This window comes from Ovis canadensis, chromosome 9, assembly GCF_042477335.2.
Source record: "Ovis canadensis isolate MfBH-ARS-UI-01 breed Bighorn chromosome 9, ARS-UI_OviCan_v2, whole genome shotgun sequence".
In the NCBI taxonomy this organism is placed as follows: Eukaryota; Metazoa; Chordata; class Mammalia; order Artiodactyla; family Bovidae; genus Ovis; species Ovis canadensis.
Window position 1 is genome coordinate 89,326,452 of NC_091253.1, and position 22,275 is coordinate 89,348,726.

The following is a 22,275-nucleotide window of genomic DNA, read 5'->3' on the forward strand; positions in this document are numbered from 1 at the left end:
ATCCACCTGGACCCATCCCAGGACCCATCCCACGTGCTCATGTCACCCATCACCATCCTTCCATTCGGCACTCCTCGCCATCCTTCCATTCAGCATTCCATATGTGTATTGAGCACTGCAGCAGGCACAATGATGGAGATACAGGAGGGTAGTACCTACAGGGCTTGTACTTTTACCACGAGGCAGGCAAGATCATGTACATCAAGGACCAATGATTTTTTTGAAGACTCTTCCAATGAAGATGTATTGCCCAAAATCACACTTAACAAGTTTATACAATTTAAGTATGAATAACAGAGATCATCTCCATTCTTTTACGAAAGCTTATACATACAGGACAAGTTTTAAAAACACAGTAAACTCCATCACCTGGCTAACTCAGTTGGTATAGCCTAAGACTTTAAAATGCAGTAAGCTCTGCTATTTGTTTTACCTATATCATCACATTTTTAAGTTTAATTCCACATGTCAAAGGAGAAGGAATATGGTCATACAGAATTGATAACCAGAATTATCTACCATGGTTTAATAATGCAAGTTTAAGATACGCAAATGTGGAGAGGCACATATTACCTATTTGTAATAATTTTTAAATGAATCAAAAGCTGAGCCATCTAGATTTTAATATCCTGTAAGGAAAACAAAACACATTTCATTCAACTATGAATCCTTTGATGACTAAGCAGCTCATGAATATGTCTCAACAGCGAAAAAAGCAGCAAACACTAGAAATGCGTAGAAGCCATCATACAGTGCACGTGTGGAGATCTCCATGTGAAGCAACATCACACCTACCGTAGTGTCGTTGCTGGTGACATAAACCAGGACATCGGAGGAGTTCCTGCCATTGATGTATCGGTAGCAGTTCCAAACACAGCTAATCAAGTAACCCTGCAAATAAGTCGTCATTATTAGGACCTTAGTTTTCAAACTTCAGATAATTTAAAATATCACCATGGATAAAGCCAAATTGCAAAATGTTTATTTACATAAATTTTAAACACACATTAACTCTACTAAGCCAAAAAGCCTTTAAAATTACAAATTTTGGGTACAGTAACTTTCTGGCCAAAGGTGACACTACAGCCTTATTCTACCACACCATGCAGAAGGTGGTGGGGAGGAGTGGGCTGAAAGTAGGAGAACATTTCCAAGAAAAGAGTGAAAGAGCATTCCCTACAAATATTTATTGCCCCTCAGAGTTACAGAACAACCAATTCATTAGCCAATTCTGCTCACATTTACCTCTGGATCATTGGGATGTTTACTCTGCATCATTATATATAATTTTATTATACAAGTCAACTTAAAAAAAAAAAAAGAGGTTCATAGTGTGTCAATCTGCTTCACGGTCAATAAAATTCACTAAAACATTTCCATCTTCATAATGAACTATCCAAAGAGGATAATTAAAATTCAGGTTCAGAATAAAGACATACTAGAAATAAAGCATGAGCTCATGGGCAATGTTTAAAATATGAATTCTTGGCAGTGTCATGCCCATCATGTGTAATCAGATTAAAATGAAATGATTTTAAAGGCCCTTTCTAGCTTTGAAATTCTTTGATTAAAAGGCACTTAAAGATATGGAGAAAATGGAGCCCTCCTACACTGCTGTTGAGAATGTAAGACGGTGCCACATGGAAAACAGTCTGTTTCCAAAAGTTTCTCCAAAGTTTAAATAGTTACCGCATGACCTGGAGAGTCCACTCTGAGGTATACACCCAAGAGAAATGAAGACGTTATGTCCACACAAAAGCTTGTGTTATCCATAATAACAAGAGTAAAACAATCTAATATTTTGGATTGTCAAGACTGGACAAACAAAATATTCCATTGTACGATGTTTAAACAATGGAATATTATTCAGCAAGAGAGAAACTTCTGATGCACGCTACGGTATGGATGAACCTTGGAAATGTCAGAGCAGCCAGTCACAAAGGACCACTCATTGTACGATTCCATTTACATGAAATGTCCAGAACAGGCAAACCCACAGAGACACAAAGCAGATTAGTGGTTACCAGGAGCAGAGGATGGGGGTGAGGGAAAACATCAAGTGGTAAAGATGCTCTAAAATTACACTGTTTAACCACTGGGCTGTGTTTATGCAACTCTGTGAATATCCTGAAAACCACTGGATTGTACATTTAAATGGGAGAACTTTATGAGAGATATATATATATATGAGAATATATATGAGAACATGATATGTGAATTATATCTCAAGAAAGTTGCTTTACAAAGAAGAAGACATTTAAAGACAAATGGGGTATCTGTCAACACTTTTCAGCACAGTGAGGTGAACATTCTGTTGTGTACTCAGAAAGCTGTCTGAAGCTGCATTTTGTACTTGGGGGTTATTATTTCCTACACTTAACTTTCTGTGATAATGTTAAGATGAAAATGTTATTTATTGTGTAGTGCTATTTTAGTAAACTGTTTTCTGAATGGCAATAATCTGAAACCAGAGAACAATGAGAAAGAGATGGAAAGGGTATTTTTCTTGAACGTTGTACACAGTATGTTCAATTTACACGAATCTTCAGTTAATCCAACAATGTTCTTCCTTCTCCAAAAAACAAAAACAAACAAAAAACCCTAGACTCATTGAGAATTTTAATACAAATAAAAAAGGAATGCTTGAACATTTTCTGTTGTGTCCTGTGCAAGAAGTTGTCCACTATTTTAGCAGTGAACAGAAGGTTCTCTTTAAGGCAGGAAAGCTTTCCGACGTGAGGCCTCCAAAATGATGAATCTCCAACTGAAGGTTAAACCTGGAGGGGAAGTACTCAGTGTCTGGGGCCTTATTATGTTCAGTCTGCACTCTTAGGGGCCCCCTGCCACACTTGGAGCACACACTCACTCAACATTCCCATAGGAGAAATATTGGCCTGATGTCTCTAAAACCCCAATAACTTACTTCAGTACACTTACTTCCGTTGGACATTTGTACAATCTTGATTAAATAATTAAATATCTGGGGCTCAGTGGATAAGAATCTGCCTGCCAATGCAGGGGACACAGGTTTGATCCCTGGTCCGGCCAGATTTCACATGCCGCAGAGCAACTAAGCGCGTGTACCACCACCACTGAGCCCAAGATCTGGAGCCCACAGGCTGCAACTACTGAGCCTGCCGGCTGTAACTACTGAAGCCTGTGCGTCTAGAACTTGTGCTTCGAAACCAGAGAAGCCACCACAATGATAAGAACGTGCATGGCCCCAGCTCACCATAACTAGAGAAAGCCCGTGCAAAGCAGTAAGACCCGGCTCAGCCAAAAGGTAACAAAAAAATTAAAATGTTAAAAAAAAAAAAGGAAATATTTGGTCTCTTTTCCAAATGAACGTGCACTGACAGGAGTAAGTACACCCATTGTTTATTTGGAGAGCTAGGTGGTAAGCGTTGTTACTTGCCAACCAAGGACAAAATGAAACTGACACAAGTCCTATCTGGGCTCCCAGGGACCACTAGCAATGAAACTTACTAGAGTCTAACAGTGAATTTAGGTTGTGAGAGCTACTAATCAGGCAAACGGATTTGTGAAGGCACAAAACAGACATGTATTCACATTTTCTTTTTAACAATTACTGAGTCTCCACAAGGGAGAGGAAAATGAAGGTAGGATCTGTGTTCTCAAGGAAATGCAACCTGGTTAGTAGAGAACAGATAAACACATAGTTATTGTCTATTATAATTATTATGTATAACACATTACTCCCAGGTTGGAGACAGTGCTGTGGACAGTCTGTATGAAGCCTTTTATCAGATCACTATGATTTGCAACTGATAAAAGCAGGACACCAACACCATCACCTAAGACATGGCCTGGCACACTGGGGCTTTACCGGATAAGTAAGCGAGTGATGCACCTTCCTACCCACCAGCTCATTTAACTTCACTGTCACTCTACAGAATGTTTTCGTAGCTACCACTGCAGTTAAGTAAAGGAAGAAACTGAAGCTCTGGTCACACAACTAGATACAACAGTGACTGAAGCTAAATCTAGGTCCTCTGACTCAAAATCTCAAATAAGCATTTCCCATAAAAATATCAATGGTTACACAATTAAAACGCATTTTTAAAGAGCAGTTTCTGGGCAATGGCACAGGGTAGCTCGGTCAGATTAGCCTTCTTGCAGGTAAAAATAAGAAAATCTGGAATTAATAGACACAGACTCTACAGGAAGGCATGGCTGAAGGGCTTCAATAGGGCAGAAGCTAAAGAGGAATCTAGCCTTCAGTGACAAAGCTCACGGGGTGGGATTTGAAAGTCCGAAGCCTCATGCCAGGGGTGGTCTGGGGCTGACTGAGCAGTCAGGAATTTGGTGTGTGGGGGCAGGAGCTGCAGGGGCGGTGAGCCTCAACATCCGTCTATAAAATTCACCCAAATCCTCACCACTAAACCATACGTGCAATATCAAAAAATGCAGAGTGTGCTTTATGGAGAGAAAATGCAGACCTAAGTGACTTTCAATGAATCATTTTCTTTCTACTCCTCTTCACCAAATTGCTATGACTCTTTTCCCGAAACGCAGCTTATTCAAGCTCACTGAGGCTTGATTTTTAAAGAACCGGGTAACCTTACGCCTAAATAAAGACAATGAGAGAATACTCAGAATTAAAACTTCAAAGTCTAACCTGAGAATTTTCTACTTAGTAGCACTCAAGTTCCAATAATTATGATGTTTTTATTACCAGATTTACAAAGACGAAAAAGCTAGAGGGCACTCAGTTGCTGAAGGTGAGGAAAATGTGGCTGCAGGGAGTGTTGAGTCATTCAACTTTAGGGGAGGCCAATCTGATAACCTACAGAAAACCTTCAAATTATGCATAGCCTTCTAATTTCAAGAAATACATCTTGAGGAAATAAATGTGTAAGTATACAAAAGATACATTTAGTTTTCATTGCAATACTATTTAGAAGTAAAAAAGTAGAAACTATCTCAATGTCCAAAAACAACTAATTTATTATACTGCTAAGTTTATCTAATACATTATTACAGAATAATGTTCAAAGTTTATTACGTTTTAAAAAACAAATGACAAAAAAACTCACAAAATTACCAATTACCCTTCAACTAAAAAAATTTTTGAAAAGTTAAATATGGAAAAAAATATTTTTTAAAAATCAAATTACAAAGGAATGTATACTGAGACACAGTAATGGATGCTATGGTACAGAATACACACTGCATAAATGCACAACATTAACTTATTCACATCCAAACAGATTTTTAGAATAACCTTGAGTTGGCCTGTGTTAAGTTTGGTTAGTGTTTATTTCTGTCGTACAGATAAGAGAAGGAACACAACTGTTAGGAATTCAAAAAGCAGTTCAGAAATCTACAGCCAGATAATAAATAGAAACTTGCCTACTTCTGAGGCATTCATGAATATATTCAATAATATTTAAAGCATAAGTAAAATCTTCATGCTTACCTTAAAAGCCAAGATAATGCTGATAAACAGAAGAATAATGAGGACCAAACAGGTAGGATTCACTGACATGATATCATCTTTGTAAGGAAAATCAGGAGGCTGCAAAAGAGAAGAGTCTTATTGGCAAATCTCATTAATTATCAAGCGCAGCAATGAAGACCCAGCACAATCAAAAACAAATAACTTTTAAAAATAAAAACTAAAATAAAATACTGCCTTCTTGATATAGAGCATTTTTGCTGATGCTACTTCTCAAAGAGCAGGATCTTGTATTAAATAGGTATTTACAGCATTAAAAAGAATCAAAACTATTATATACGGAATGGATAGACAAGGTCCTGTTGTATGGCACAGGGGACTATATTCAATATTCTGTGATATTAGAAAGAGGAAAATATTCTTTGGTGATATTGGATATAGGAAAATATTTTTTTCCTATAATGGAAAAGAATATTTAATAAAGGAATTCTGTATGTGTATAACTGAGTCACTGTACTGAATAGCAGACCGGCACACCGTAAAGCAAGCATGCTTCAATAAAAAATTTTTTAGTAAAAAGAATGTATATCTAACAATTCCTTCACTATACAGCAGAAATTAACACTGTAAATTACCATTATAAATCAACTATACTTGAATTTAAAAAAAAAGTCCTACCAGCTGACCAAATTGATTAACTACCAGGGCAAAGGAAACCCCTTAAGGAGGATTGAAATCTGCTACTATATATAGTTCCTGGAAATGACAGGACATCACCATAAACCATGTGCTCAGCACAGATCAGTGCTCTCACGGTAATCGGCTTAGTGTATGTGGAAGGCAGCTCCATGCGGTCACCCTTCATCTCTCCCCGTCACCCAGTACTATGAGTTTGGGTCCCACTTTAGCAGTAATCGTGACTCATGTGGCTGGCCCACTCCAGGGGGACCCTCACCCACTGGTTTTCAGAGTCCCCTTCCATTCTGGCAAAAAACCTAAGAAATAAAATCTAAGGCATTCATTCATTCCTTCTGATCAGCTCATCAAACAGGCCCCTGCCCCTTGGAACCTGAAAGGGCTGTCTGTAGCACTGATCTCAAAGGGTTAAGGAGGAAACAAACGGATGTTGTTTATAAGACCAACATGAAATCGTACTGTTTCCAGAAACATGGGGGAAAAAAAACAAACCAGGATTAAAGTGGGCAAGACCCTTTCCACAAAGATCTTTTACAGTCTTTATCCCAGAAATCTGTACGTGGTTTCTATTTCCAGTTAAGACCTATAAAAACACATGCACAGCTTATTTTATCTGTGTTTTACAAGGCTCCACATGAACAGAGCAGGCACTGGGACTTCTCTCCATCAGCTTTCTCAGACAAGTCTCCCCAGACTAACTATATCTCAACTTGTCAACAAGAGCTGCAGTATCAGGGCAAGTCTGACGCCCCCTTTCATTGCTGTCTGCTGCTTAGGCACTGTGACAACCCAGACGCCTCGCTTGTTCCACCCAGACGGATCTTCAAGTAGGACATTCAGAAGACACCTACTTGTATAATTTAGTTTATACTTACCAATAAGAAGTAGATAGTGATTTTTTAAACCAATACTAGGATCACTGTCAGCGTCGCTAACGTAATCATTTTACAAGTGGGTACAGAGTGACTGCATGATGTGCGTGGGACAGGAAGTCTAAGGGCACCAGGACTGCTCTAAATGCCTGCCTTTCTCCTCCTTATAAACCTTACAGTGGTCAGGACTATAGTCATGACTTGCCTTGATGTCCTCTGCTTCACGATACACCCTCCCAACCCCCTCACGCGGCAGGCTATGTGGCAATCCTGTTTCCTCCACAATTCCCGGGTGACGGTAGGAGCTCAGTGCCAGATTATCATTACAGAGGCAAGCCCAAGTCCTTACAGACAGAGGTAATTCTACAACCTGCTGGTCACGTAAAAACCCCCTCACGCAGAAACACTTAGCTGTTATCACAAGAAATAATACGTTAAGTTAGCTCATGGGAAAACACCAAAATTTCCTTGACACTACACTATGAAAACACAGATCTGTTTTCTAAGAAGCAAAAAGAAGCTATTTCCTACAGCAATGACCACCTGATACGCTAGAGGCTTTTCATACGTGGTCCCCTGAGCGCTAGCCACGTGATCTAGGCAGGCCCCCGAAAGATCAGGAACTCTTGTTGCCACACTTCTGGCCTGCCTCCATCCCCTCCACGTCTCTTTTCCACTGATCTTCTTGATCTCCGTTACCACATCAAACCCCCAATCTGTGTCTTCATCCCAGAAAACAACCCGCTTCTCCCCCCATGCTCAGACACTACTATTAGAACCTCCAAAGACTGAACATTCTCTCCATTTAAAACATTTTTGATTTTGAAGAAATTACATTTTCATATACATTCATAATTTAAAACACACCAATTTAAAAACGTGAAGGCATGGATGTATTCTAACCTCACACCCTCCATGAGCTTCTTAATAGCAAGCCACTCATATTCACTCATAAGGTCACAAAGGACATTTAATAGAAAATCAGCCTCAAAAAGAAGCTGGAGGAAGAAAGGAGTTCTACAGTCAAATTAAGTGTGAGAACCACTGTATATCAAGTTTCCCATTTTCCATACACAGCAGAGGCAAAAAGCTACCCTCTGCTGATAACTGAGCAAATTGCATTTTACAAAAATTAGACAGTAAGCAGCTTGTAAATTAGGTAAGTGTTAAGTGTTAGTTGCTCAGTCGTGCCCGACTCTTTGCGACCCCAAGGACTGCAGCCCACCAGGCTCCTCTGTCCATGAGATTTTTCAGGGAAGGATACTGGAGTGGGTTGCCATTTAGGTACCTCCAATACCGTCATCACCATTGATCTACCTCAGGGGGTTTAAGTTTTCCCAAAAAGTATTCTAAGAAATTTAAAAATCTTTATTCAAAAATCTCTAATCTCAGATGCAAGTTGAAAATTCACAAATTATTATGCGTATGTTTATCTCTACTTCCTTTATATCCCGATCCTGATCAAAGACAGGGATGTCTCTTGGATGTCATGAAGAGACATTGCGATTTTGAAGGTCACGTACCAGCTGTCGTATGTATTCCTGGATGGAGTTTGGATAAACAAGTATGGTGACCGCAACCAAGGTGTTCAGGGCAAAATCAAAGATCTGGTAGCAGAAGAATGGGATGATCCAGGCTGCGCGTTGCTGAACAGAAGAGAGAAGAGCGTGTTAGTATGCTTGGTATTACAAAACATTATTTTAATTCAGAGAAATCTCAAAATGAAGGGAAACGGAGAAGTAGAAATACATTAAAACGGGTCATGATGGCAACTTGGTAAACCACACAAAAGCAGTCAACCACAAGCCTCCAGTGAACGTTTCTGAGACTGTAACGTTGGCTTCCATGCAACATTAACAGGAGATTTAAACTTCCGAAGATTCCTACAGGAAACTGGGAACAACCATAACTTACTTCTTACAGACAGCGGCACAGATTACGCATGTAAGAGATGGAGGAAAGGGCCCAGGACCTTGCTTCCAAGCTGCTTACCTTGTACGCGCCGTACATAGCCATGGCACAGATAAGGATCATGAGAACAGAAATCGCGATGGCAATGCACATGTCTGTCAAAAGTTTTTCAAGAAAGAAAGGAAATCAGTTGTAGCTCCACTGTTTTAACATTTTTTAGTCATTCTTCAAAGGCAATTTGTTTATAAACCAATTACAGACAAGAACTTTATACTAAGTACATCACCAGCATTCCTTTGGAATTTGAGAAGATGATAATGGAAGCAAAGTGGTGAAAGATGTCCTCCTTAAATCATATGTTTATACATTTATATAAAATATCTGTGTCAGTCGCTCAGTGGTGTTCGACTCTAATTATAGATACATTAAATCTATTTAACATATTTAAAAGATATTATATATATTTAACAGATATTAAATATATCTACATCGATATTAAATATAAACATATCTGTATATATTAAACAGTTTGGTCTTCTGGTCCACTGAATTACATACATAAAAACTGAGGTATTCTTTTAACAAATAGGTATCTAACTTGTAGTTTATAATCTCACGTGTCTCAGACCCCTATTAAAACTTTCCACAGGCTTCCTATCTCACTCAAAAATCTCAATTTCTTGTCAAGGCCTGTATGTCTGTGTTCGGTCCAGAACCTGCCGACCTCTCTCATCTCCTCCCACGTTTTTTTCTACTTACCCTAATCCAGCCGTATCACCGAGTTCACTGAACACACTGAATCACCCCACTTCAGGGCCTCACACTTGCCCCGTAACGTCTGTCATAGTTTCACATGATCAGCTTTTGCCTTTTTAATCATTCAGGTCTTGGCTCAACACCTTCCCTGGTCATCCTGGCTAATGGGGCCTCCCAGTCACGCCCACACAACTGCTGTATTTTCTTGATATAACACATCACTACTGTCTTACTTATATTTGGTGCTTATGGACTGTCTCTCTTCCTCTGCTAGAGGAACCTTCCTGACGAAAATGAGTCTCTATGTCTCGTTCACTACTGCATGGAGAAGGTGGCATGCCACACGTGGGCACTGAGCCCTTGAACTGCAGTCAATCTAAAACGAGATGTGTTGTAAGACTGACATGTCCTCCAGATTTCAAGGCCTTAGTATACAATAAATTAAACTATCTATCTCATTGATCTTTTTTATCCCGATGACAAGCTGAAGTAATATTAGGGATATACTGACTTAAATATATTATTAAAGGCAATCACCTATTTGAGTTACCTTTTTAAATGAGGCTACTAAGAAATTTAAAATGACTTATGTACTTGCACTGTATTTCTGTTGAACAATACAACCAACTCTAAAGCCTATATCCCAGTAGGCACAAACTGAAGACTGACTCAAGAGGTCATGTCACCGTATTTTTGAGAGAGTCTGATAAGAACCACAATAAGGCTGGGTTACTCCGGGAGTTGGTGATGGACAGGGAGGCCAGGTGTGCTGCGATTCATGGGGTCACAAAGAGTCAGACATGACTGAGCGACTGAACTGAACTGAACCGAAGGCTGGGTTTCTGAAGATAACATGTAGGGTTATCATCAGGCTAAGAGAATACAAAACACCCTTGCAGTGAAGTTATCTGTACAGTGCTGTCGGTTTCCAAGGCACTCTCACAGCTATCTCATTGAGTCTTCCTAACTCTAAGGTAGATGTTACTGTGCCCAATGAAGAGATTACGAAACCAGGGCTCAGAGGTCCTGTAACTTGCTGAGATGGCATCTGCACCAAAAGGCTCAACTATGACTAATCTTGCTCTTATGATTTCAAATCTGACTCTACTATTCTATGCTATTTCTCCTTAAGCTTTTAAATACTAACCAAATGAACCCAATTTAGGCTGCCACTTCCTACAGGTATTTCTCCAAAGCAAAGCATTCCAGTTTTAGAACCACCTGCTCTATATCCTCAGCTTCAGAGATGAAAGGATATTTCAAGCAGGAGGTTTACAAACGAAGCACAAAGTCAAAGTACTTTCTGTGAGAGAATGCAGATACAGCGGGACTTCCCTGGCAGTCCAGTGGTTAAGATTCTGCACTTCCAATTCAGCAAGGGGTGGGTTCATTCACTCATTAGGGAACTAGATCCCACATGCACCAGGGCCCAGCCAAAAAAAGTAAAAACAGGAAAAGCAGATATATAGGGTTGCCCTGGTGGCTCACATGGTAAAAAATCTGTCTGCAACGCGGAGACCCAGGTTCGATCCCTGGGTCGGGAAGATCCCTTGGAGAAGAGAATGGCAACCCACGCCAGGATTCTTGCCTGGAGAAGTCCATGGACAGAGGAGCCTGGCGGGCTATAGTCCATGGGGTCGCAAAGAGTCAGACGCGACTGAGTGACTAACACAGACACAGATTTAATGCAATAACTTAACAATAAAGCTGATGACTTTTACTCATGGAGTAAAAATTTGATTTCCAAAAAAAATTTTTTATAAGAGAATCAAAAGATGATGGGACTTCCCTTGAGGTCCAGTGGTTAAGACTCCGCCTGCCAATGCAGGGGACACAGGTTCGATCCCTGGTCCCAGAAGCTTCCACATGCCTCGGAGCAACTAAGCCCCTGAGCCACAACTACTGAGTCCACGTGCCCTAGAGCCCATGTCCTGCAACAAGGGAAGAGAAGCGCACACACCAAACCAGAGCGGCCTCGCTCTCCGCACGAGAACAAGCCTGCAGGCAGCCACAGAGACCCAGCATGGCCAAATACATAAATTAATAATTTAAAAAAGATGATGAATACTGGTCAGTACCTAAAGAGTATGATTTCTGTTGGGATACACATGTATTTATAATTTACTTTATAACTTTAATGCTAAATGATATCACCTTCCCCTGTTATGCGGGAAGAGGTACCACGTAAGCCTCATAGTCTTCTCGCCCGGCCAAGTAACCTGCCCAAGACTGCCCAGCTAGCAAGTGGTGGATGAGACACTCTAGTCAAGAAGTCTGCCTCCAGAAGCAAAGCTCTTCTGTGCTACCCAGCTGCGGAGGAGACAGAGCAAATACAGTGGGGGGGTCAGAGGCCGGGGAATCCACAGAGCCTCCCTAAGAGGAGCTGGACATCCTTTATTACGTGCAAAGCGTGGGAGAACCTGTGGCAATCTCTGAAACTTGAACTCAGGCAGAAGTTCACTATTTTCTTGTTTGTCTTACTTTAACGGTTTTTAAATTCTGTACAAGTATCTTCTATAATGAGAAAAATTAATTTTATAAAAGCCAACCCATTGTGGGATACTCTCTGACTCCCTCATACATCTTAAAAGAAACAGAGATAGACAATTAAACTCAAGGCTTTATTAAAAAAATAAAATCAATGACATTTATATTAACATAATTTATATAAGGTTATAATACAATTTATATAAATTATCTCTTATGTTAACATTAGACATATCAATGTTAATATAGAAAATTTAAAATCTTAAGCATTTTTATGTCCTATTCTGTCTAAAAAGAAAACCACTCCAGGACTAAATCTCACATAATCATTAAAATTTTTTTTAAATTTCCATCTTTCTCAAAAATATAAAACTCAGGAGTAATGTAAAAGGCATAAATAAAATTAAAATCATACAGTATCCTATCACCCCTCACAATGAGAGAACAGAAAAATGTTAATTTGAGATAAGGAAGTTTTCAAAATTCTATTCCTATAAGTAACTATACTAACCACACTGAACAGAATGAATAAATCCCAAGCATATGACACAGCTTAGGTAGGATCAAAGTGTAAGTCAAATAAAAACGCAGAGCAGATAAGATAAAACAGGTGAATAAATCTCGTATCTCCTAGCAGTCTAGAGAACTCATCATCTCTGAAATAAGGTGTAGCATACCGTGGCAAACACAAGAGTTACCCTGAAGAATTAAAATTCAAAAATGTGTCAATAGGCAAATGAGGAACTGGTTCTAATAACAGGGATTTTTACAACCAGTACAGTACTGGTCAGTGGCAGAAATACCTTTTCCTCATTCTGTGCACAGCACACTGGCTGTGCACACTGCCCACAGTTGCTTCCTACATTAAATTCCTGGCTTAATGATGCCGTCCTCATTTGAAAAGGTTCAAAAGAAAAGCTACACCACAGGCCACGAAAGGCATAATTAGAAAACATTTCCTGATACTTAGCCAATCACTCAAACAGAAAAGGAGTTGCCGGAAATGCCTTTGTTAAGGTTAACCTAGTTCTTATTCTACTCTCCCTTTGGATGTGTCCCTTTGCCTTTCTTGGATTTGTTTTCTTTCCATAAAACTGGTAGCTAGGTAGATGCCTACCTGATTTACATTTGTATTCTTACCTGCATTCTTATGGCTCACTTTTCTCTAATTTTTGTCCACATTTCTGGCTTCTGAAAACAATATTTGAGGTAATTTTCACAATTAAGTCACACACACACACGCATGCATGTACACACACATATGCCTGTACACACACACACACACACACACACACACACACAAACACACCAAAGTCCTCATCCAGTTCTCTGCCCCCAGCAGGCAGACTCACATGGGCCCTCATCAACAGGCCTGCATTACCCTTTGGCATCAGTTGAGTTCAGCCAAGGAGGAGCCCAGGCAAGGGATTGGAGAGAATATGAGGCTGCCCCCTGCTGTGAGGCGGCCTGGGGTTGGCTCTGACCCAAAGATAGCTCTGTGCTCCCTAGAAAGAGGTCAAGGCTCCTTCCTATGTAGGGACAGTTAACGGCTGGCCTTGATCAAGCAAATGACATCACCACCCTTAGTGGTCTTCTTAGACATACATCTCTGTAAAAAGATCTTGAAAATAAATATTTACTGAATTACCTTAAAAAAAAAATAAGACAGCTGTCAAGTGTAGAATATACAATCTTTTGAGCCATGTGATTTAAAGGATTAAAAAGATGAAAAGGGTGGAAGGGTGGGAGGGTAGATGAATGAAAATAAAGGGCAACAATCGCTCCTATGGCTCCCCTTCCTCTGCTGTTGCTTTGTAGGTCTATTTCCTCAAAACATTGGGATGTTATGCACTAGTGAACTGACCGCCCAGCTGGTTTGGGGGTACGTTAACAGAGAGCAGGAAGGCAGCCTGGGCCTTTTCCAATGTAATGCCAAGAGCCACAGGGAAGGCCCCAGCTGTTCATTCTGTTTTTCCTTCTATTTCTTAGTTTTCATTACCAAAACTTTCAAACATGCCTTACTATGTAAATATACAGAGAGCAGTACAATGAATCCTCAGAACCTGTTTGATTTGGATTGTCTCATCTCTGATCACTGCACTTCTGTCCATTCTGCCACTGGGAAAAATGTGGATTGCTTCCAGTTTTTCGTTCAGTTCAGTCACTCAGTCGCGTCTGACTCTTTGCAACCCCATGAACTGTAGCACGCCAGGCCTCCCTGTCCATCACCAACTCCTGGAGTCCACCTAAACCCATGACCATTGAGTCAGTGATGCCATCCAACCATCTTATCCTCTGTCATACCCTTCTCCTCCTGCCCTCAATCCCTCCCAGCATCAGGGTCTTTCCCAATGAGTCAACTCTTTGCATGAGGTGGCCAAAGTATTGGAGTTTCAGCTTTCGAATCGGTCCTTCCAATGAACACCAAGGACTGATCTCCTTTAGGATGGACTGGTTGGATATCCTTGTAGTCCAAGGGACTCTCAAGAGTCTTCTCCAACACCACAGTTCAAAGCATCAATTCTTCGGCACTCAGCTTTCTTTATAGTCCAACTTTCACATCCATACATGACTACTGGAAAAACCATAGCCTTGACCAGATGGACCTTTGTTGACAAAGTAATATGCTGTCTAGGTTGGTCATAACTTCCCTTCCAAGGAGTAAGCGTCTTAATTTCATGGCTGCAATCACCATCTGCAGTGATTTTGGAGCCCAGAAAAATAAAGTCTGACACTGTTTCCGCATCTATTTGCCATGAAGTGATGGGACCAGATGCTATGATCTTAGTTTCTGAATGTTGAGCTTTAGGCCAACTTTTTCACTCTCCTCTTTCACTTTCATCAAGAGGCTCTTTAGTTCCTCTTCACTTTCTGCCATAAGGATGGTATCATCTGCATATCTGAGGTTATTGATATTTTTCCTGGCAATCTTGATTCCAGCTTGTACTTCTTCCAGTCCCGAGTTTCTCATGATGTACTCTGCATTAAGTTAAATAAGCAGGGTGACAATATATAGCCTTGATGTACTCCTTTTCCTGTTTGGAACCAGTCTGTTGTTCCATGTCCAGTTCTAACTGTTGCTTCCTGACCCGCATACAGGTTTCTCAAGAGGCAGGTCAGGTGGTCTGGTATTCCCATCTCTTTCAGAATTTTCCACAGTTTATTGTGATCCACACAGTCAAAGGCTTTGGCATAGTCAAGAAAGCAGAAATAGATGTTTCTCTGGAACTCTCTTGCTTTTTCCATGATCCAGCAGATGTTGGCAATTTGATCTCTGGTTCCTCTGCCTTTTCTAAAACCAGCTTGAACATCAGGGAGTTCACGGTTCACGTATTGCTGAAGCCTGGCTTGGAGAATTTTGAGCATTACTTTACTAGAGTGTGAGATGAGTGCAATTGTGCGGTAGTTTGAGCATTCTTTGGCATTGCCTTTCTTTGGGATTGGAATGAAAACTGACCTTTTCCAGGCCTGTGGCCACTGCTGAGTTTTCCAAATTTGCTGGCAAATTGAGTGCAGCACTTTCACAGCATCGTCTTTCAGGATTTGAATTCTCAACTGGAATGCCATCACCTCCACTAGCTTTGTTCGTAGTGATGCTTCCTAAGGCCCACCTGACTTCACATTCCAGGATGTCTGGCTCTAGGTGAGTGATCACTTATAAACAAAAAGCCTATGGCCATTTTTATACATGGCTTATGAGGGACACAAGCCTTCACTTCCGCAGGCTACATACCCAGGGATGAAACTGCTGGATCATAGGGTGGGTGTATATCTAGCTACAACTTGTATATCCCGAGTTGTATGATCATACTCCCAGCTGTAGATTGAGAAATCTGCTGGCTCCACAGCCATCAGGTGGCATTGTCAGTTTTGTTCATGTTGCCATTTTGAAAGGGCATTCTGTTCAGTTCAGTTCCGTCGCTCAGTTGTGTCCAACTCTTTGTGACCCCCATCGCTCAGTCGTGTCCAACTCTTTGTGACCCCCATGGACTGCAACTCGCCAGGCCTCCTTGTCCATGACCAACTCCCGGAGTTTACTCAAACTCATGTCCATTGGGTTGGTGATGCCATCCAACCATCTCATCCTCTGTTGTCCCCTTCTCCTCCTGCCCTCAATCTTTCCCAGCATCAGGGTCTTTTCAAATGAGTCAGCTCTTCGCATTAGGTGGCCAGAGTATTGGAGTTTCACCTGCAGCATCAGCCCTTCCAATGAACAGTCAGGACTGATTTCCTTTAGGATGGACTGGTTGGGTCTCCTTGCAGTCCAAGGGACTCTCAAGAGTCTTCTAAAACACCACAGTTCAAAAGCATCAATTCCTCAGTGCTCAGCTTTCTTTATAGTCTAACTCTCACATCCATACATGGCTACTGGAAAATAGAAGGGGCACAGTGATTCACTACTGGGCTTGTAATTTCCACTTCTTTTATATCCAATAATGTGAAGACTATTTTCATGTTTCTTAGTCATACGAATACCTTCCTTTGTGAAGTATCTGTTTTTCTCTTTCTTGATTTCTTGATTTCACACAGAACAATTTAAAGACCACCCTTTCTTCAACAAATGTTATCTTAAATGAGATGTCTATATATGGTAAACAAATTCTTATTATTGTAATGGTTATTTCCTCCTCAGAAACAAATTTCTTATTATTTTATTGGTCATATATTATTTACCCAATGAATAACGTTAAGTTTTGGACTTCCCTGTAGCTCAAATGGTACAGAATCTGCCTGCAACAGAGGAGACCCAGGTTCGATCCCTGGGTTAGGAAGATCCTCTGGAGAAGGGAATGGCCATCCACTCCAGTATTCTTGCTTGGAAAATCCCATAGACAGAGAAGCCTGGAAGGCTGCAGTTCGTGGGGTCACAAAGAGTCAGACACGACTGAGTGACTGACACACACACTAAAGTTAAGTTTGGCTTGAAAGATAACTTTGCTGCAAAATGAATCAGAAATTAATTGGGATAACCTGCTATTTGGCATTATGGTTGGCTCTGAAAGTTCCTGTTACAGTTTCTTGCCAGTCCATTAAAATTTTGCAAATAAAGTTTATCTGGATTTTGCCTGTTTGTTTGCTCCCTAATGTCCTTCTTCTGTTCTAGAGTCTAATCCAGGGTCTCATACTGCAGGTAGCTGGATCTCCTTTGTTTCCTTCAATCTAGGACAGTTTTCTAGTCTTTCCTAGGGTATTCCCCTTTTTTTAACCATATAAACATGGTTGCTGCTGCTGCTTCAGTTGTGTCCGACCCTGTGCGACCCCATAGACAGCAGACGACCAGGCTCCTCCGCCCCTGGAATTCTCCAGGCAAGAACACTGGAGTAGGTTGCCATTTCCTTCTCCAATGCATGAAAGTGAAAAGTGAAAGTGAAAGTCGCTCAGTCGTGCCTGACTCTCAGCGACCCCATGGACTGCAGCCTACCAGGCTCCTCCGTCCGGTGGGAGTACTAGAGTGGGGTGCCATTGCCTTCTCCGATAAATATGGCTATAAGTTATAAATAAATATGGTTATCAGTTATAAATGTATTACACGTTTTTGTATATAAATCATGTAAAAATACAAATGTTCAAGAGCTAGGTCTTTTTAAAAAGAGAAATCTTAAGATCACGTGGATAAGTGAGATAACACTCCTGTTCTGTCCTGGATAAAATCTTGAGATGGCTACTGCCTCTCCAAAAGGCAACAATGTTAAATTGCTATAATTTATACCATAATTTTCAAGCACAATTCAAAGCAATTGACTGTACCCATTTCAAGGACTATTTAGTTCTATACTCCTGTATGTTAAATACAGAAAGGGTTGTCGGCCATGATGACCTTTGACCTACAAACAATTTTAAAAGCTAAATTTACTTATTCATTTATTTATGGCTGTGCTGAGTCTCTGTTGCTCTGCTCTGGTTGTGGTGAGCCAGGGGCTCCTCTCACGCTGCAGCGTGTATGCTTCTCGCTGCCCTGGCCTCTCTCGTTGAAGAGCAAGGCTCAGCAGTTCTTGCGCACAGGCTTAGGTGATCACAGCATATGAGATCTTGCCAGTTCAGGGATTGAACCCATGTCTCCTGCATTGGCAGGTGGATTCTTTATCACTGAGCCACCAGGAAGTCCCCGACAAACTTCTTTTTAAAAAGAGATCAAAACATATGAAAAAGGAAATGTAAGAGGAAAGCAGTTAAGAAAAAGATTCACTCAAGTGAATGAACATTCCTTCTGTATCTTTTCAAGCATGTGATGTAAAACATCAATAGATTGCCCTAAAAGTAATTATAAACCATTTCTTTCAAAGATATGAAACTGCAAATGCACTGGAATTAGTATCCAGGTTATTACAAAATAATTACTGTTATAAAGCCTTGAGTACCAGCAAGCCTTTGAAGTCAGCTAAATTAAGCCAATACTGTTAAGACAGTCACTACTCAGCCTAATCTCCGGCAATTAGAACAAGGCAGGCACTGTTACTACTTGATTCAGATACAACCATAGCTGTATCATTTAAAGTTTCTTCCTCTAACCTCAATTACTTAGAAAAGGAATCCTGCTACTGGAAAGAGTGAAAGATAAATTACTTCTAAATGTCAATCAAATGTTACATTTATAGCTTGCACGGTCTTTTAACTCAAGGGAAGGAAGGCAGAGAGATATTAATTTAATATTAATGGAACTCATTATCCTTTCTGGGGGAATTCACCAGAGTAACAGGACTGTCCAGAACAGAGACAATGAGCAATGCTACAGCAGAAGTCACGTCTGTCTGACAGGTTCCACCCCCAGGATGACACAACGCCCTGACTGCTTGGTCTCTACTCCGAAGCTGAGAGGTGGGAAAGGATGGCAAAAAAGTATCTCCATTTCCAGCTCTCCTCAGGCTACTCCTCCTGACTTCTGATGTCAGCGCTCCTATATGACCTGATCCTACCCTTTTCTCTTTACTATCTCACTAACGTAAATGTCTTTTTGAAACTTATGTCCTCAAATTTACCCCTTCCCAGACATCTGGGTTACAGAGTCACATACCCAACTGCCCTTTTAATCTCTCCACTTCACTCTATCTAAGTTAAGAACAGCCTATAAACCAGTGAAATATATTGAGCCCTTATTATGGCCCAGATCCCATCTGAAGCATTTTTCATGCACTAACTTAGCCACCAGAACAATCTGAGGAGGTGGATACTACAATCATCCCTATATTCAGAGGGGGAAACTAAGTCACACAAACATCAGTAACAAGCCCAATGTTCGCCCATTTCATACACCACAGGGTCAGGTTTCAAAGTATGGTCTCTGGCTTCAGAGCCACACTCCTAACAACTACGCTAAGCCAATAAAATCAGTTGAGTTTTCTGGACCAATGCCTTCATGAAATCAGTAGGTCTAATCCAAGGCAATGAACTGGTTTACTAGGCTTCTAAAAGTCATCTAGGAAGGAAATAAAGTTAGGCCAGTGATTGAGATGGACAAACTCTTGTTCATTCCAGAATGTGTTGAATAAGTCAAACAAATAAATAAATCAGTTGAGTTTCCTGCCAGGCGTGTTTCCATTTCCAAACTCTCTCACTCCTGAAAAGATGCAGGTCATATACTCAACCCTTTCTCTCACTGCAGTAACTTCTGTCAATCCCATCTTCAAACCGATCTTTCCCCATCCCCAGTGTAGCCTGGATTGCAGAGAAACACCCACCAAACCAGTGTCCGGGCCCCTGTACTAACACACCCAGCCCCCTAATGCACCTGTACTCAGCAACAAAAAGCATCTTCTGAAAACACACATCAGTTCATAACCACAAAATACTAGAAAATGACTTTCTCACTCTAAGAATAAATTTTGCAAGTCTCACCATGTCTGCTGAAGGCTCTTAGTCCATCCCTAAACTGCACCTTCAGCCATTCTTCACCTTACTCACTATGTTCCAGACACATTTTTAAAATGCATTTAAAGTTCTGCAAGGCCAGTGAAAATAAATTTGCATGACCTTTTGTCTGGGACTGTGCACAGCACTCTTCCTCTCAGTCAGCATGGATACCGCATGATTGTAGTTATAAAACATTCAGGTTTCCTTGACCTTAGGATGTGTGTGTTGGGGTGGGGGGGGGGGGGTGCCTAGCCTCCTGTCTGCACACCCCACATCCACATCCCTGTGTGCATTTCTATTTATCTGGAAAAAGCAACAAAATAACCATCAGAAGCCTTTCTAGAATGGAGAAAGATCACTTTCTGAAGGAAAGGTAAATACTGAGAGATAAAGACACAATAAGATATGAAACTTCCTTCCTGACTCCCTCCCTCTCCCAAGGTGTAAAAAGATTCACACAAAGCAAAATTTAAAAAAACAGGAAAGTTAACATAAGATGGAAAAAAAAAAAAGATGAGATCTGATAGAAACTCCTGCCCTTAGAGGCAGAATACATGCAGCACATAAATGTTTGTCATCCTGATTTGTAACGGCGGGAAGAGACTGAGGCATCAGTTCAAATGGACCCATGAATCAATATTTGTAATTTAACAGGAAGAACTGGCAGCCGGATTCCCTGCCCTTGAAAATACCAAAATATCTACAACTGTCTGATGTACTTACTGGCATCATCCATGAACTCAAAGTCACCCCCAAGTTCAGAACTTGAAAACTGGTAATGATCTGGATCAGCCAGGGCGCTCAACAGAATCAGCAGTACCACAGCATTGAGGATCTGCAAGAAAAAACAAAAAGAAACCTTAACAAACCCCAGTATATGGCCCTTACAACAGAAAATTAAGAGGGACCATGTGGAATTTAACTTCAACAGCTGCTGGACTTTCAACACGAAGCCCCACCCTAGGAGGGAGCAGAGAAACATTCCTGAGGCAGAGACATACATGGTCAGTCCGTTCATGCAGCCAAGGGCATGTGGCCTGGTGTGCAGGCGACAGCTGGTTTCAGCTCACTGTCCCCTTGGCCGGGCACCGTGGAGCACTGCAAAAACACGCTGAAGCCCTGAGGCCAATGGCTGGAAAACACTCTCCAGATAGCCAAGGACACTTTTCAAGCAACCTCAAGTTTATGCAGGTGACCACTGTCCACAGGTTCAGACAACAAGAGTTATGAGCCCATCCAGGGAAGGGTTGCAGAGAATGAACACAAAGCTATTTTGTGGAAGACTGAAGTCGCTCAGTCGTGTCTGACTCTTTGCTACCCCATGGACTATAGCCTACCAGGATCCTCTGTCCATGGGATTTTCCAGGCAATAGTACTGGAGTGGGCTGCCGTTTCCTTCTCCAGGGGATCTTCCCAACCCAGGGATCGAACCCGGGTCTCCTGCATTGTAGACAGACACTTTACCGTCTGAGCCACTACGGAAGTAGGTGCTAAATTATCTCTGGTAAATGAGAAAACTGACGCTCAGGGGTTAAGAACGCTGCTGAAGATCAGGCAAATAAACTGGGATTGAGATCCAAGAATTTCAGTTTGAAAACCTACCATCTTAAATCCTCTTCTTTTTACTCAAACCTTAAGGATCCTTAACTCCTGCAGCGGCACAAGCCCGTCTACCCCAGGCTCCTATTTCTGTTTTCTAGAAACTACTGAATACATTTCCCTCGGGTATTTCAAACCCAACCTGTCTAAGCAGAAATCAGCTTCCTTAACATCGCCCACCTCTCATCCTCCTTCTCTATTCTCTCTTTAAAAAGAGAATCACGGACTTCCCTGGTGGCCTAAGCGTAAGAATCCATCTGCCAATGCAGGAGACACGGGTTGGATCCCTAGTCCGGGAAGATCTCATATGCTTCGGAGCAACCAAGCCTGTGTGCCCTAGAGGCTGCGATTCACAAACAGACAGGAGCCCGTGCTTGCCGCAACTAGAGTGTCCGCATGCAGCAATGAAGACTCAACACAGGCAGAAGTAAAATAAAAATAAATAAATATTAAAATGCAGAACTGCCACTAATAATTGGAAGTGGAAAACATTCAGGCACTATGCTAGGTGCTTTATGTGGAGTTTTTCTCATTAGTCCTCCAATAACCTAATTGAAGTAGGTGCTAAATTATCTGTTTGGTAAATGAGAAAACTGACGCTCAGGGGTTAAGAACGCTGCCGAAGATCAGGCAAATTAACTGGGATTGAGATTCAAGAATTTCAGTTTGAAAACCTACCATCTTAAA

At 41.1% G+C, this 22,275-nt stretch overlaps 1 protein-coding gene across 1 annotated transcript in view; it reads right to left on the reverse strand.

Moving 5' to 3' along the window:
• The window catches only part of LAPTM4B (lysosomal protein transmembrane 4 beta), a 66,592-nt gene that overhangs the window by 21,638 nt on the left and 22,679 nt on the right, over positions 1-22,275 (reverse strand). The window contains exons 2-6 of the mRNA XM_069601159.1: positions 20,713-20,824; positions 8,980-9,053; positions 8,511-8,633; positions 5,441-5,539; positions 796-891 (exon numbers count right to left, since the gene is read on the reverse strand). Of these exons, the coding sequence (XP_069457260.1) occupies positions 796-891; positions 5,441-5,539; positions 8,511-8,633; positions 8,980-9,053; positions 20,713-20,824 (504 nt within the window). The remainder of the gene's footprint in view (positions 1-795; positions 892-5,440; positions 5,540-8,510; positions 8,634-8,979; positions 9,054-20,712; positions 20,825-22,275) is intronic.